This window comes from Aspergillus pseudotamarii, assembly GCF_009193445.1.
Source record: "Aspergillus pseudotamarii strain CBS 117625 unplaced genomic scaffold BDV38scaffold_12, whole genome shotgun sequence".
Lineage (NCBI taxonomy): Eukaryota > Fungi > Ascomycota > Eurotiomycetes > Eurotiales > Aspergillaceae > Aspergillus > Aspergillus pseudotamarii.
The window spans coordinates 509,220-522,924 of NW_022475026.1; the positions used below are offsets into that span (position 1 = coordinate 509,220).

A 13,705-nucleotide genomic window follows, 5' to 3' on the forward strand; every position below is an offset into this window, starting at 1 on the left:
GGAATGGATGTATGTCTATATTACTGTAAATGGATTAGTAACTTTTTTTTCTACATCCGAATCTGATCCCGAGCTCGGCGTTAAGGTTTTCCACGGTTCGGTCTTGCGAAGAAAAAAAAAATGGAAAGAAAAGGCGTAGGGGTAGCCATTAATCTATTCCTATCTAGCAGTAGCGTTATATGCAAGCTTATGTAGGCCATCGCTGCACTCTTAAATACCCCCAACATAGAACCAGTAGCATCAACCAAAAACACACTATACAACTAACGCACATCCATCATCCTGATGCATGTAAACACGATACTTCAAACTCTAGCACTATTTCTGACCGGCAGTGTTGCCATGCACAATGCAAACCATATCTTCAACGCTATCCATGCCTCAATGCGCCTGTGGGGCTCATCACTTCATCACAATGGCATGTCATTCTTCCTGGCCACTGTCCCGGAGGGCATCCAGCTCTATCACGGAAACGCCCGATCAGACCCTATCAAGGAGATCGGGTGGATGGCCTTTGAACCTGACCATGCGATGGTCTTTGCTCGTCCGTCTCAACGACCGTCTCCGGCTAAGTTTCAGGACGAGCATTTACAACATGCAATGGCGCCTGAGGATCCGCCTGCGGATGATTCAGGTTTCCTACATACGTTCATAACTGCGAAGGAACTGCGTCTTGTTTATATCGATGGTACCTCTGCAGGTAAATCGCAGATTGGTACTCTGGACTCCCAGGATCGTATTTTGTTCAATGATACCCTGCATGGTGGTGTGGGGATGGAAGATCAGCGGGCGAAGGCTGTCTGTCGTATTGCGCAGACGGAATGGGAAGGACGGATTGATGGTGTTATTCGGATGGCTGCTGGATTTGAGATCATTCTATGCAATCCTGAGGTAAATCTGGTACCTGTGCAGGTGACCCAGGTCAGATACCCTGGTTTCACGAAGGGGCCAAACAAGGATGGAACGGGGAAGCCGAAGGGCAAGCCCGGTGAGCTTCTCAGAGCAGTCACATCTCGGTTTCATGGTATCGGGGGTGAGCGGGTTCGAGTGAACTACGATCATTTTGTTACGGCTTATAGCTACGATCTTGACTTTTTCCCTGGGGATAGCAAGCTGCCGCGTTTGACACATTTGTCAAGCGAAGTGCTACAGCCTATCCGTGATAATTTGACGCATTTGGTGCTGACGCACGATCCCAATGATCACTCGGTAAACTGGCAGGCTGTTGCAGACCTGATTGTTGAGAAATACGGTCGATTTCTCCATGGCCTACTACCACGGAAACATCACTATGGTGACTCTGATCTTCCTGAGTTTATTGTTACCCAGATTGACCGTCTCATGGCACCGTTCATCGATGTCCGAAGCGAAGATGACGAGCAGGCTATAAAGCTCTGTTCTACCCAGTTTGTTCCACTTCCCACTAACAATTCATCTCTTGCTCACAGAGCGTTGTACACTGTTAATCACCGGATATGCTCGACATTGATAGCTGTAAGAAAAGAGACTGACCTCCGGACTATGGTCTCTCCGATTCGGGACTTGATGGGTTATCTGGACTGGACGGTGTGGAAGGAGTGTCGTGGGTACCATGACGATGAGTTCTGTGCAATTCCCATCTGGCCGCAAGGATCACGAGAGGATTATCATCATCCTCGACCGCAGAAGTATGATGAGGCATATCAAGGGGAGAATGATTACTGGGGACCTGTATGGGACTGATCTACCACCTGGGGGTAATGGACCCCTGTATTTGTCTATGTGAATCATAGGAATATTACAATAGTAGTTGACCGCATATTTTACACACGGTTTCGGTTTTTGATAGGTGAAAATGATCTGATATTGTCGAAGAGAATGGGCTCACACGAAGTCATGAATACTGACTGTCGTGATATGCCGCTTAATACCATCATCCTCTTGAGACTACATGGCTTAGATAAGAATTTGTCTTTATATAAAAGTATAGGTTTTTTCTTGTTATCTCTCATATTCGTTAGCTACTCTAATACATCCGCGATCCAGTTTGTCTTTACTCCGGAAGCCGACATGATTAGCCCTACAGACAAGATCATATTAGAGCAATATGGTATTACTACCTCGAGACTTCAAAGCATAGGCAGAATTATATTCCCAACATTTAGCAGGTCGTTTCATGGATCTACTGCGCGGTGGAGTCCAAGTGGAGCATCGGCAATAAGGGCAAGTGTAGGTGGGGACTTTCGCAAACTCCCCCTCTTGTGGGTAATTTCCCCCGAGCCGACTTCACGGCCGAGGAGATGAAAATCCTTTTGCCTCGTGGACATGGAACCCCTGAGAGCTGACGGCCATGACGACGACTCATGCGCATATCATGCCTGTTCCAGCCTCCTACTCTCGGTTGTCTTTGGGTATAATATAGCGTTGGAGTTTGTAATCTCTTTTGGTGGAAATTATGGGTTATACTATTCGCCAATCAGACGGTTGAGTCTCTACTTCTCTGCCGAAAATACAGTACATGATGCTTAAGAAACAACTGTATACGTCTCCTCCTCTAGTCCGCAATTGACTGGCAACGTAATCCATCCCCCAACCCCCGGTCCCGTAGAACTATGATTAAACGTCGGATTCAAAGCAAAGATCTGCCCCGGCGTGGTTCCGTATTCCTCCGCTAGATCCTTGTACGTGCCCCAAACATATTCTAGGGGCTTGATCCCACACGAGCTAGGATTACATTGCGGGAGTTTGATGAATGTGTTCGGCTCAATGGTCTCGTCAGGTGATGAGACACCCGCCATGCGACCGACAGAGCTTTCCAAAGCCTCCAGGGTGATGTTGAACTTGCCCAGAGCGATCTTGCGGAGGGTATCACCCGCAAAGGTGCGGTATGTGTGGGGACCGCCAAAGATGCAATCGTTGGTGGTCGAATCCTGGAGACTCAGGAGACAGGAGGTGTCGCTGGCGTTGGTATTGCAGGCCTCAGGGGGGATGTAGAGCACCTCGCCAGGATAAAGAAGCTCGGGGTCAGATAAGTGATTGTACCTTGCCAGCGGACAGACCCCACGATTGAGGGTGGTGGCGATGGAGTAAATGGTGTCGTTCGCACGGATAGTGTATGTGCCGATCGAGGAACCAGCGCCACACACCGAAGAGGTGTTGAACGCAGAGGCTGCAAGCGCTGTGGTAAAGAAAAGTAGGGACAACATCGCGAAGGTAGAAGGATTAGGTAAAATGAGAGAGAGACTGTAAGGAACGAATGATTGGGTGGTTGAACAGTTGGTGCCTGCAACGGACAGTGCCTAACTTATATAGTGTTGGCTGTATGTCTGATCATTAGCAAGCCGAGAACATTGCTGAAGAACCAATATACTCTGTAGATCTTAGCGCCTTGGAGAGGAATCCACCAAATCTAAGAACATGCAGTTTGCCTCTAGTGTGTGGAGCCTTCCGCTTTAATCTGCTTCATTTACCCCTTTCGCCACTTAGGTTAGATCAGATTGGGTGGCTGAGAAAGTTAAGTTTTGCGTAAGGATTTCCCCTTATAGTTCAAGATAGTGTTATCTTGAATCCTAAGAGTCTCTTCACATCGTCCCAACACCCAGTCTCACCCTACCTTATAGCCGAGCAGCCGCAGCCCCCAAGAGCTTATGTACAACAAGGTGACATAGAAACCTGCTAAAAGTTGGATTTATGGCTCATGCATGACGGTAGTCTGCTTGTCTTTTGTTTTGTCAGAGGCCAACAAATGTTAGATTCGTCATTGCTTACGTCAATCCTGAGAGGGCTCCATGGCTAACCATAACGTTATTCCACGAGACGCCAAGGTCTTTTGAAGAATGTTTTCCTGCGGATGCCACTACAGACTTCAAAAGGTGGCGGCAACCTGTTGGGTATCGCATACATGGCTCACTAGAACATGGCCAAGAGAGCGCATCAGTGCTTCAAAGCGAGCCGAACAGCCGCGTACACGTAGACGAGGGAGATGAATCCCCTTGAAACAAATCTTGCCATAGACCCGCTTAATCGACGAGGCAATCTCACCGCAACGAGCATGGTCTAGAGTTTATTGTCTGTGAGTAAGGTGCCATCATATGACAAAGACGAGCTTAATGTCCATCGAGCAGTTTGTCAAGAAGTCGGGTGTTTGATGGCCATCCTCCACCACATAGCTGGACACATTCCCTTGAAGGCTTTCGCTCAGGAAGAGCTGCCAACCCGGCCCATTGTCGACCAGGTGTAGTCCAGTGCTTGCTGACAAAGACGAGCTTGATCTGTCGTGGAGAACTGACAGGTTGCAACAAGCGACATAGGCCAGAGAAGGTTGTATCCAATTCCATGCTTGGTATTGTGGAAGGGCTCAAATTCGCCATGTCCATTCATGCTGCCCAGTGCATATGACACAGACAAGCATATGATGTTGATTGAATCCTGAATCCGACTACCGATTCCGTAGAGTGGGTAGTAGATTGAATTTTCGTCTGGGAGGGCCTTCAGGGCTTCCAAGTTAGGAGTAACACATTCACAGTATTGGAGAAATTGCAGGTAAAAGAACAAATGCGTCGCACTAATGATGGCCGCGAAACACGTTGTCCAAGAATCCTCGGAAGCTGAGATACGTCCCCCAGGAAGACTGCCCGGCGTTGCATCCTTCAGCTTGGCTTTCCAGTGACGTGGAAGCCGAGCGTGCCAGCTGTCGATCTGGTTCATGATAGAGCCTGCTTTCTCTAACAGTTCGTACGAGGGTTCTGCGCTTGAATCATAGCTGCCCCGAACCTGAACCTGCATATACTCCTTAAGGTATCTAACAGATTCGCAGAAATTTGAAATCATGCTGATTACAATTCCAGCACGACAGACACTATCAGGGTTTTCCATCGTACTCAAAGGCGCTGGTAAGCAGCCATACCCGAAGTCGTTGCTGGCTATGGCTTGTATTTGCTAACAGTATACGAGGTTAGAACTTTGTGATGCTGAAGTTGACATTTCTGATATTTCGCTCACCGATTGCATAAATGCCCACGCCAGTAACACGCGACCATATTTGCCACGCAAAGAAGCGACTCCCCGTAACTTCATCAACGCGTGGATGCCGGGAATGTGGGCATTTAACGAGTTTTTCCTTTCATTGCTTAAATCCTAAAACCACGGTTAATTTACTTCTGAATGAGGCCCTGACCTCGGGTAGAAAGAACTTACTATGAACATGCTCAGGAACAAGGAGGCCGCAAATACCTCATCTCTAGCGGCTGACTCTGGTGTATTTAAAGCCGCTGCTAATGTCATCAATGCGGTGCTGTAATTATTCCTGGCTTGGATCCAAAGAGAATGAGAACGATTGGAATTGAACAGGGCTAGATATGCAACACCAAGCACAGCATGCTTGAGACAGGGCTCAGAGCTCTTCTCACGGTAGAGCTCTGGTAGGAAGGCTAGATGGCCGCCACAGGGAGATCTATGAACAATAAGGACATGTTGATGAAAAAAGTAGGATAACGGCCAGAGCTCCCAGGAAGTAATAGACAAAGACTGGGGTACGGATGGTGATTGCGACTTTGAGGGTACTTTTGGGCGATCATGGCCTGTTGGCTGCACAGTTCTATCCGATGGATCCCTCCCTTTCCCTTCCTGGACAGTAGCGCGGTTCGCTCGGACATGTCCAGGTCTTAGTGGGGTCGAGGCCTCACTCTGAAAGGACGTAGTATCGTAGAATCGAAACTTAAACGAGTCGGGATAGCCAATACAGTTTCTCCCAAACTTGGTGCAGCGTGCGCATGCTGGCCGCGCCCCGTCACACTGGTTTGGTCGTTAATATCTTTCCGGCTCCAGTGAACCTTGAGTGCTTAACTTGAACTCACCTTGACTTTCCGTTCGCGACAAACATAGCAGCCAGTACTTCGTCTTCCTGGGAAAACCATTTGTGTGGTAGACAGTAGTAGTTTACGAGGTACAGTACAATAATCCCATTGAAGAGTTTCGAATTGTTCTTTTGTCAATTGAGTCGTATCAGAGGAATCACACAAGGAAAGAGAAAAGATCGAAGAAAAACGAAGGAACGAAGCGAATTCCCAAGGTTGACTCCTCCAAATTCCGACTTGTGGGGAAAATAGAAAAAGAAACCAAAAAAAGTTACTCTCGGACGTCTGCCGACTCCTTTTCCACACCACGTGTTTGACCGCCCTGCTTTGCCTAGAGGGGCATGATATCAACTCCAGCAGCTTACAGACACTAATTCATATATTAACTTGTGATAATACGCATGGTTAGGGAAAGTATAACTAGTTACTATCCAGTGGTTTGTCAAGATGTATTCAGGGGTTGTAAGCTGGTAACGCGTATACATATGTGTGAAGGATTGGATCTGCACAAGTAATCAAGCTCGAGAGATAATGAGCTTGAGATGCGTTGTAATGTGTTCTGAAGAAGATTCTTATAATCAATAGATTCTAGCAATATGAAACCTTTAACTGACTCGGTGGGATTTTGAATGCATGGCCTGATCCTTCGGCGATTAAACCTGTTATCTAATCAATCAATCAATCAATCCTTCAAGTTATCGATCAATTTTTGCCCCACCTTGATCGATCCGTCGGGACTCGGCGGATATCCTGCATTACCACCCGAATGCTTCTTCATGGTACTCAATGTCTTGGAAGCCGTCTTTCATTACCTCATACACCGTTTGTCGACAGTCATCCGCCATCTGAGCCGGGCCACAGGTGAGCACGGCCAATCGGCCAGAACTGACTTTGGCTTCTTGCACCTCTGCTTTGATAATACCACCCACATCAGGACGACCAGAGAGAAATTGCACGGTTCCGTTCCGTACAGAAGAAGTCACATTTCCTTCCTTGTCACCCAAGGTGGAACTCACTGGGCTCTCTCCAGGCAGTTCACCACTTTCAGTCTTCATCTCGAGGCCGAAGGACGACTTGTTGGTGCAGAAGTAGGTCGTGGTGATGTCTTCATGATGCAGGAGGGTGCTTAACTCGTCGCAGAGAACCTGGGAGTACATCTCTGTGCTCCGAGCAGACCAAATTAGTTGGATCCGTACCGTTCTGGTCGTGCCTTCTTTCGCACGCGAGATGTGTTCAATGATGTATGGCACTGCGGCGGCGATACCGGTACCACCGACAATCATCAGAATGGACTCGCATGTGTGGAGAGCGGCTGTAGATCCGTAGGGGCCTTCGAGTAATAGGGGGAGATGAATGTCCCCCTGGGCTTTGCGGCAAAGGTCGCGAAGGCGCCTCGTCCATCCATCGTACGGACGGATGTAGAAGATTAACTTACTCCCTTGTTCAGAGTTCTTTTCTTGAGCTAATACGTAGGCGCCCAGAGTAAATGGGTGATTTTCCCAGCCCTTGAGAGAAACAGGTTGATAGATATAATAATGCTGCCCGGGTCGTGGGGTAAGTGTCGTTGATGCAGGGTATAATTCGACCTTGATAAGATCGCTAGCCTCGCAGTAATGTACCACCGACTTCGTGGTAGACACGAATTGTTTGCCAAACCGGACATTGAGATTGCAGTAGGCTATACGGACCAGGCGGACAGTTCGGTCAAAGCCCCAGATCGCCACCATTGGCCACAAATAGCCATTCCACTTGGTGCCGTCAAAGCTGGTATGACTTTAAAGGGTTTAGAGGTTAGTTTAATGCTAATCGCTACCGAGTAACTGACACACGGTTAAGCGACGGATACGTACCGGAACAAAGCATACACCACCACAATTGCGAAAACAATATGGATTATGAGGAATGTCTCATAGCCAATACGTCTCAACATAGTCATCGATTGAACGAGCATAAAAGACATGAGAATAGTGGCCTAGGTGGGAGTGAGTAAGGTGATATTTCGCACAGGGTAAAGCACTGCCGCCGCCCACTCACCACTACACCCATATACCAGTACTCTTGCAACCAGACACTTTGGAATCTACCGTCTGTCATGAAGATGCCTTTGTCAGTAAAATTCTTGATCAATCACTAGTATACCCCTCACCATAGTATGCAAACACAACGCTGTAATTGATGGAATGAATGATTGCGAGGAGGGTGCACGCCCAAGCTACATGACGATGAAAGATATTGAACGACTGTACGCTGAAGTTTGTCGCCCAAAGAAAAATATTGTTGCGCCCAGCAAATAGCCACAGGAAGGGAAGACAGGCATACGACAAAATGCCCGTGCGGTCGGAGGAGTATTGCCAGTTCTGCTGGAAGATACTCGACATCCTATGAGGTATGAGTTAGCTAGTGGTTTCTATCCTTCCTACGGGTTTTGGAAGATCATACTCAATGTTACCAGAGAAGCTCTGATAATCAACACAGCCAAGAATAACGCAAAGGACCCAAAATCCCAAAACAATCAGGAGGTCCAAGCGGCGGGGAACGGTGTGCCAGTAATAAAGCTGTTGGTGATGGGGCAAAATTGGAGCGAAACTAGCGGGGACGATGAAGTAAGTCCGCAGGTAATGCAACGTAGACGCGCCAGCCTTAGGCTTAGTTTGTTTCTGATGCATGTTTTGCAAGGCTATGTTGGACTCTGGATCTCGGCGGCTGGGCGCCCGCCGTTGGCTAGACACTGAGCCCATTAGTTTGGCCATCATGCCTAGGACCAATATGCCTCCCCAGTATCCCATTAGACCCCAGCCGAACCGTTTGTCCTTGTCCAAAGCAAAATCATGAGTTACCTATCAGTAGGTCAGAAGACGAGGCAGGAGAAGGGGAGAAAAGAGAGACATAAAAGAAACGCACGTATGACTTGTGAGCCCTCTTGTAGTAGGCGTGACTAAGTAGAACTGGCGATTCAATTGTACCAGTCGTTGAGGTGCTATTCGTTTCCGGGTCGATAGTAGGCAGAGATGCAAGATACGTATCGGTAACATTGGCTTCAACCTCGGACAAGTCCATGAGGGTCAAGCTATTTTGTTCACAGAGACTCTGCCAGTATGGAATAGTAGCCTTGAGCTCGGCCTTACTGCACCATGCTTTCGCACTCGCATACATCGAAGTCACTTCAATGGTGCTATTGCATGGCCCAGTTGAGGTTCCTGAGCTGCCCTGGTGTCCTCGGCGGCGCAGAGACCTCTTACTATGTGAATGTTCACTTGCAGTGGATGACTGCGTGCTAGAAGAGGACTGATTGCTCGAAGAGGTTTGCCCATCACCAGAGGTACCAGAGCCTCCATCGCTAGTTCCACCATCACTATCCTGGGAAGACTCCAAGATTGTACTCCCAGCAAATGTATATTCTGAAAGGGCTGTATAAACGGAATAGAAACAATACTCGTCCAAGTTATCAGCAGCATTGTGACTATCTCCTTGTCCTGCAAGGACTGGGACCCCAGCCCAGCACAGTGCGAGAAAGGTAGTTTTAAGATGCATTGTGCTGACCATGACAACAATTTCCTTCTGAGGGAAGAACTCGCCTGGGCTATTATATATCTTGTAGTGTCCCATACAAAGTAACTTGAAGCCACCGATTGGACGGTAAATAATTATTATTCGTATCCGTAGAAGTCCACTAGATACGCGCATTCCCCCGCTTGTGGCTCCTTGGAACTGAGAGGGGCCACGAAGCCAAGGATTGCATTTACAAGTGTCCCAGTTAGTCTGTTTCTCCGATAATGGGTTTTTCGGCCCTGCCAGTTCCGAGTAAATACGGTTTTCGACATGCTTCGTATGCAACGATGCACCAACATACGATATATGCATGGGCCGTACGTAATACCAAGCTCTAAGCGAGCTTAATTCATGCACGGCTGAGTCAAGTATCAACCCTGACTACCGAGTTTGTGCCATCTAATTTCCGGCTCGAGAACATGCCAAGTTTGTTGCGCGGCAGATGCTGGCCACAGCAGAGTATCCACTCGGTCTTGGCAATTGAAGCACAGAATGCCATTCTGAGCCCCAAAGTGCCGGAGCGAAGAGTCTGCAATACGTTCGGTTGTGATTCCTAGCCAATATACATGATCTGACCCACTTAGTAGTGGTGTTTATTGTAGTTCTTGGCACGAGGTCAAGCCTTTGAGCTAAGCACTTGCCAAGGAACCCACTTTACGAAACCTGTACTTACAGTACAGAACAGTTTCTTAGGCAAATGGAGATTCAACAGGCGGATCAAAAGCATACAAGACACCCACTATCCGAAATTTAGAGTAGCCAAGAATTCGAAAGAATTCTTTGCCGTCTTTGCTTACCCAAGCTACTGCGGGCTAGACTTGCTTAAGCCTTCGAATAAAACCTTGACTGATGCCAAGCTTCTCGCTTCGGCATTCAAATGTGCTGTCAGGCTCGATTGGTAATCTATTATTCCAATTATGGTAGCCTCGAAAAGTGCTATGAACTTCCCAGTTATACCCAAGTCAAGGAATCCTAACACATATAATGGGTATAACAAATGACCTAAAACCTCATCTTTCCGCTACAACCGAGCAATATCGTCCTTAATTACAACAATGCCAAAAGCAAATCTTCGTTCAACCATGTGATGTGCGATTGAATATGTCCCGGGGAACTTCCGGGTGTCCAGCAATATGTATCTGATTAGATTGATAAGAAAAATTGCGCTCGGAAAGTATATACTCTTTCTGCAATGGGCTTATCCCTCTCTCCGCTGTGACAAGCACCAACTGTGGATATTTGCAGTAGAACCCACAACATACAGGGATACCAGATAAAAGATTCTACGCGTCTCTCAACCTTTCTGCCACTAGGTGAATCCCCGAATTATGCGCGAAATGGACATTCATCCCGATTTGGTCAGGTTTGCGAGCAGTGATCTTGGCAACCCCACCGTTCCCAGTGGAACAGAAGGAAGCTATCAATCTGATGTTCATGCGGGAGTAGTGTCAACCATAGTTTCCATAATTGTCGGATTTCGGCTATTGGCTTGTAGTCTCTTTCCAGCTCTGTCAGGACGAAGACGGGCAGTTAATTTGACATTAATTTCCGACCAGCTGTCATAGCGAGCTGCAAGACCATTGCGTGGTTACATAGTGTAGAAGAAACTTTCAATTTATTTATAATAATCATCTAATGCAATATACGGTAGATATAATAAGACATGAGTATAATTTTTATTATGAACAGGACTATCTTAATGTGTTCTATGCAGATAATCCGACCAGTGCTGCGACATCGCCTCCCTCCGCAGCATAATCAAACTAACATACGGTTGTTCTTGATAGGAGCCACCCCGTACCTGTATCTTGTTAGTGATTGTTCCTGGCTTCAGAATTAGCTTTGAAAACCTACCACACAATGGAAGCTAAGCCCACAAAAGCAGCTACACAACTGAAAACCAAAGCTACAATACCGCGTGCCGTGAAGCCAGCAGGGAGCGGAGCAACTGCCCTGTTCTCCCCTGTAAGGTCATAGAAATCCTCTGTATTTCCCGCTGCATTACCTTCAGTTGGAGTACCACTTGCACTACAGACATCATAATGATTTGGTGGGATAGTCAGGTTTTCTTGAAGATATAACGGAGCCTCGACCATTATAGCGGCCAGTCCTGCATCCATATGCCACTCGATGTGACAATGGAAAAGCCAAATACCTTTAGGACCATGTATTAGTAAAGAAATACCCCTTAAATTCTAAGCGTACCTTGCTCGTACCAGGATTATCAGCCTTAAATCGGACGACAAAATTACCCATCGGCTTAGCAATTAGAGTATCGCGCCGCACGGGTACGGATGAGAAAGTGACATTGTCTGGGTTAAAATGGCCTTCGTAATCTCCACTTCTCCAGATGACCTGGAAGCTATGGCCATGCAGGTGGAATGGGTGTTTGCCAGTATCATCATTGTTGAGGACGATATCAACGATATCACCCTTGTTCAAAACGAAGGCGTTGGTGTCTGTGCCGTATATAGCGGCATCTGTGGCAGCGGATCCTGTCGTGAGCGCAGAATACAGAATTGGAACTTTGGGCGCCACATAGGAGATTCCATTGAAAAAGGCACTGGTGGGTAGCTTAGTATGTTGCTTTTCGAATACTTAAGAACCGCCACGAGAAGGATAGGAGTAGCTTACTAGTTTGCTCCATCGCCAAGGTTGTCCATGGTGAGATCCAATGTCACGGTAATATCTGCATCTTCATATCGCTCTAGTCCATCGTAAGGGACGAGATCAAAGTCATCATAGAAATCGAACTCCGACACCGATTTGGCGACTGGTTTCTCGACAGAAGAATCATACACTAGCCACCCAGTAGAATTGTAATTCAGGTCCGAGGGAAGAGTGTCAAATAGATCCTAGCCCGTATTAGTTTATACACATCCTTTTCTGCGTGGTATCCCTTTGCATATGGTTGTGCTTACTGTATCCATGCTCCCGACCATGGCATAGTTGGCATCGGTCTCGTTCTTCATCGTGACAAGAACACTACACCGCTGAGCAGAGCCTAAGTAGATCATAGAGGCAGTCGCAGGCTCTGTCCAAACCCCATCTACCTCGACAATCTGCATATCATGATCCTCAATCCAGAAATACTGGCTTGCAAAAGCCCCAATATTTACTAGTCTGAATAGATAGGTCTTGCCAGGCTCAACTGGGATGGTCAGGTTCTGTGTGTCATTCATCAAAGCAGACTTAGGAACTGGCTCTGCACCAGTTGGATTGGCAACATTAATGAATTCTTTCAGGAGACCAGGCATCTCGTCATGGTACCAATCAGATAAAGTAATCACTCGCTCCTCGTGATATTTGCCGATGTAGGGATCTTCCTCATCATGAATGACCAAAGCTTGACGCCAGCCGTCGGGGTACTGCCCCTTCGTGTGGGAATGATACCAATATGTACCGGATTGATCAATCTTACATCACAGTCAGTGTGGACCAAGTGCATCAGAACTGAACGGGGCTCACTGTGAAGTTGTACACCATTGTCTCATTGGGAGGAATGTTGCATTGAGTGACGCCAGGCGGGCCATCCATTTCATTTGTACCATTTTGGAAGAAGCCATGAAAATGAACACTGGTCGATTCGTTACCAAGCTGATTTCTCACGTTGGCAATAACCCTATCTCCCTTGGTGAAATTTAAAAGAGGTAGGGGCCATTCGTTATTGATCCCAATCACAGGACGAGGTTGCAGTCCATCAGGATTTGCCGTTACCCATGTTATATTCCAGTCAAAGACGTGTGTCTCTGCACAGGCGATGGCGCTGATGGCCGAAAGTGACAGAAGAGAGAGGAGATTCATCCTTCTACTCGCAAAACACGAATCCCGACCAATTCGTTGTTGATGAAGAAATTAAGGCAACAGTACAGACAGAAAATTGGATTCTGCATGGACAGACTCTTAAATAAGTTAGGGGCAACAGCAGAACGAGTCCATAAGCCCATATCTGATATAGTATACTGTTTCGATGAGCGAGCAAATGCGTAGTGTAATTTCAATACACTGTAGCGGTATTACATGATATTACAGGGTGGAGCCATTGGAGATGAAGTCGATGCACACTTGTCCTACAAAGGGTTATCTGATCCGAGATTTAGACCCTTGGCAGCAGCTGTTGTCCTCCCCATGGTTCCATCCTCACTTGAACGTTCCGAAACTTTGTATCAGACTTAGCGGGCTGGCGGATTTCGCCGCCACGATCCACCGAAAACAAAAGAGAATGAGTTCGCATTACGTGTTGATCTTGTGATCCTTGGCTTGCACTGGTGGAGATTCGACTTAACTGTCACAATGCTATCGGATGATGGCTTGCCGGGTTG

General features: G+C 47.2%; 5 protein-coding genes across 5 annotated transcripts; 1 reads left to right on the forward strand and 4 right to left on the reverse strand.

The window, feature by feature from the left end:
• Nucleotides 1-342: 342 nt before the first annotated feature.
• Nucleotides 343-1,722, forward strand: BDV38DRAFT_290559 (uncharacterized protein; the record flags this gene model as incomplete). The annotated part of the gene is made up of 1 exon (XM_032061511.1): nt 343-1,722. The coding sequence occupies one exon, from the start codon at nt 343-345 to the stop codon at nt 1,720-1,722; it is 1,380 nt and encodes a 459-aa protein (XP_031916397.1).
• Nucleotides 1,723-2,504: 782 nt separating this feature from the next.
• BDV38DRAFT_280331 (uncharacterized protein) lies at nt 2,505-3,185 on the reverse strand (the record flags this gene model as incomplete). Its single annotated transcript, XM_032059286.1, has 1 exon — nt 2,505-3,185. The coding sequence occupies one exon, from the start codon at nt 3,183-3,185 to the stop codon at nt 2,505-2,507; it is 681 nt and encodes a 226-aa protein (XP_031916398.1).
• An 865-nt stretch (nt 3,186-4,050) lies between these two features.
• BDV38DRAFT_290560 (Zn(II)2Cys6 transcription factor) lies at nt 4,051-5,894 on the reverse strand (the record flags this gene model as incomplete). Its single annotated transcript, XM_032061512.1, has 4 exons — nt 4,051-4,917; nt 4,981-5,115; nt 5,176-5,772; nt 5,835-5,894. 4 exons carry the CDS (start codon nt 5,892-5,894, stop codon nt 4,177-4,179), a joined length of 1,533 nt encoding a protein of 510 aa, XP_031916399.1. The 3' UTR covers nt 4,051-4,176.
• Nucleotides 5,895-6,589: 695 nt separating this feature from the next.
• Nucleotides 6,590-9,365, reverse strand: BDV38DRAFT_269307 (ferric reductase family protein; the record flags this gene model as incomplete). The annotated part of the gene is made up of 6 exons (XM_032056947.1): nt 6,590-7,607; nt 7,685-7,806; nt 7,869-7,921; nt 7,981-8,213; nt 8,274-8,671; nt 8,736-9,365. The coding sequence occupies 6 exons, from the start codon at nt 9,363-9,365 to the stop codon at nt 6,590-6,592; spliced, it is 2,454 nt and encodes an 817-aa protein (XP_031916400.1).
• Nucleotides 9,366-10,666: 1,301 nt separating this feature from the next.
• On the reverse strand, nt 10,667-13,187 carry BDV38DRAFT_290566 (multicopper oxidase; the record flags this gene model as incomplete). The annotated part of the gene is made up of 7 exons (XM_032061513.1): nt 10,667-10,800; nt 11,156-11,184; nt 11,238-11,538; nt 11,600-11,946; nt 12,018-12,238; nt 12,305-12,799; nt 12,852-13,187. 7 exons carry the CDS (start codon nt 13,185-13,187, stop codon nt 10,667-10,669), a joined length of 1,863 nt encoding a protein of 620 aa, XP_031916401.1.
• Nucleotides 13,188-13,705: the final 518 nt, after the last annotated feature.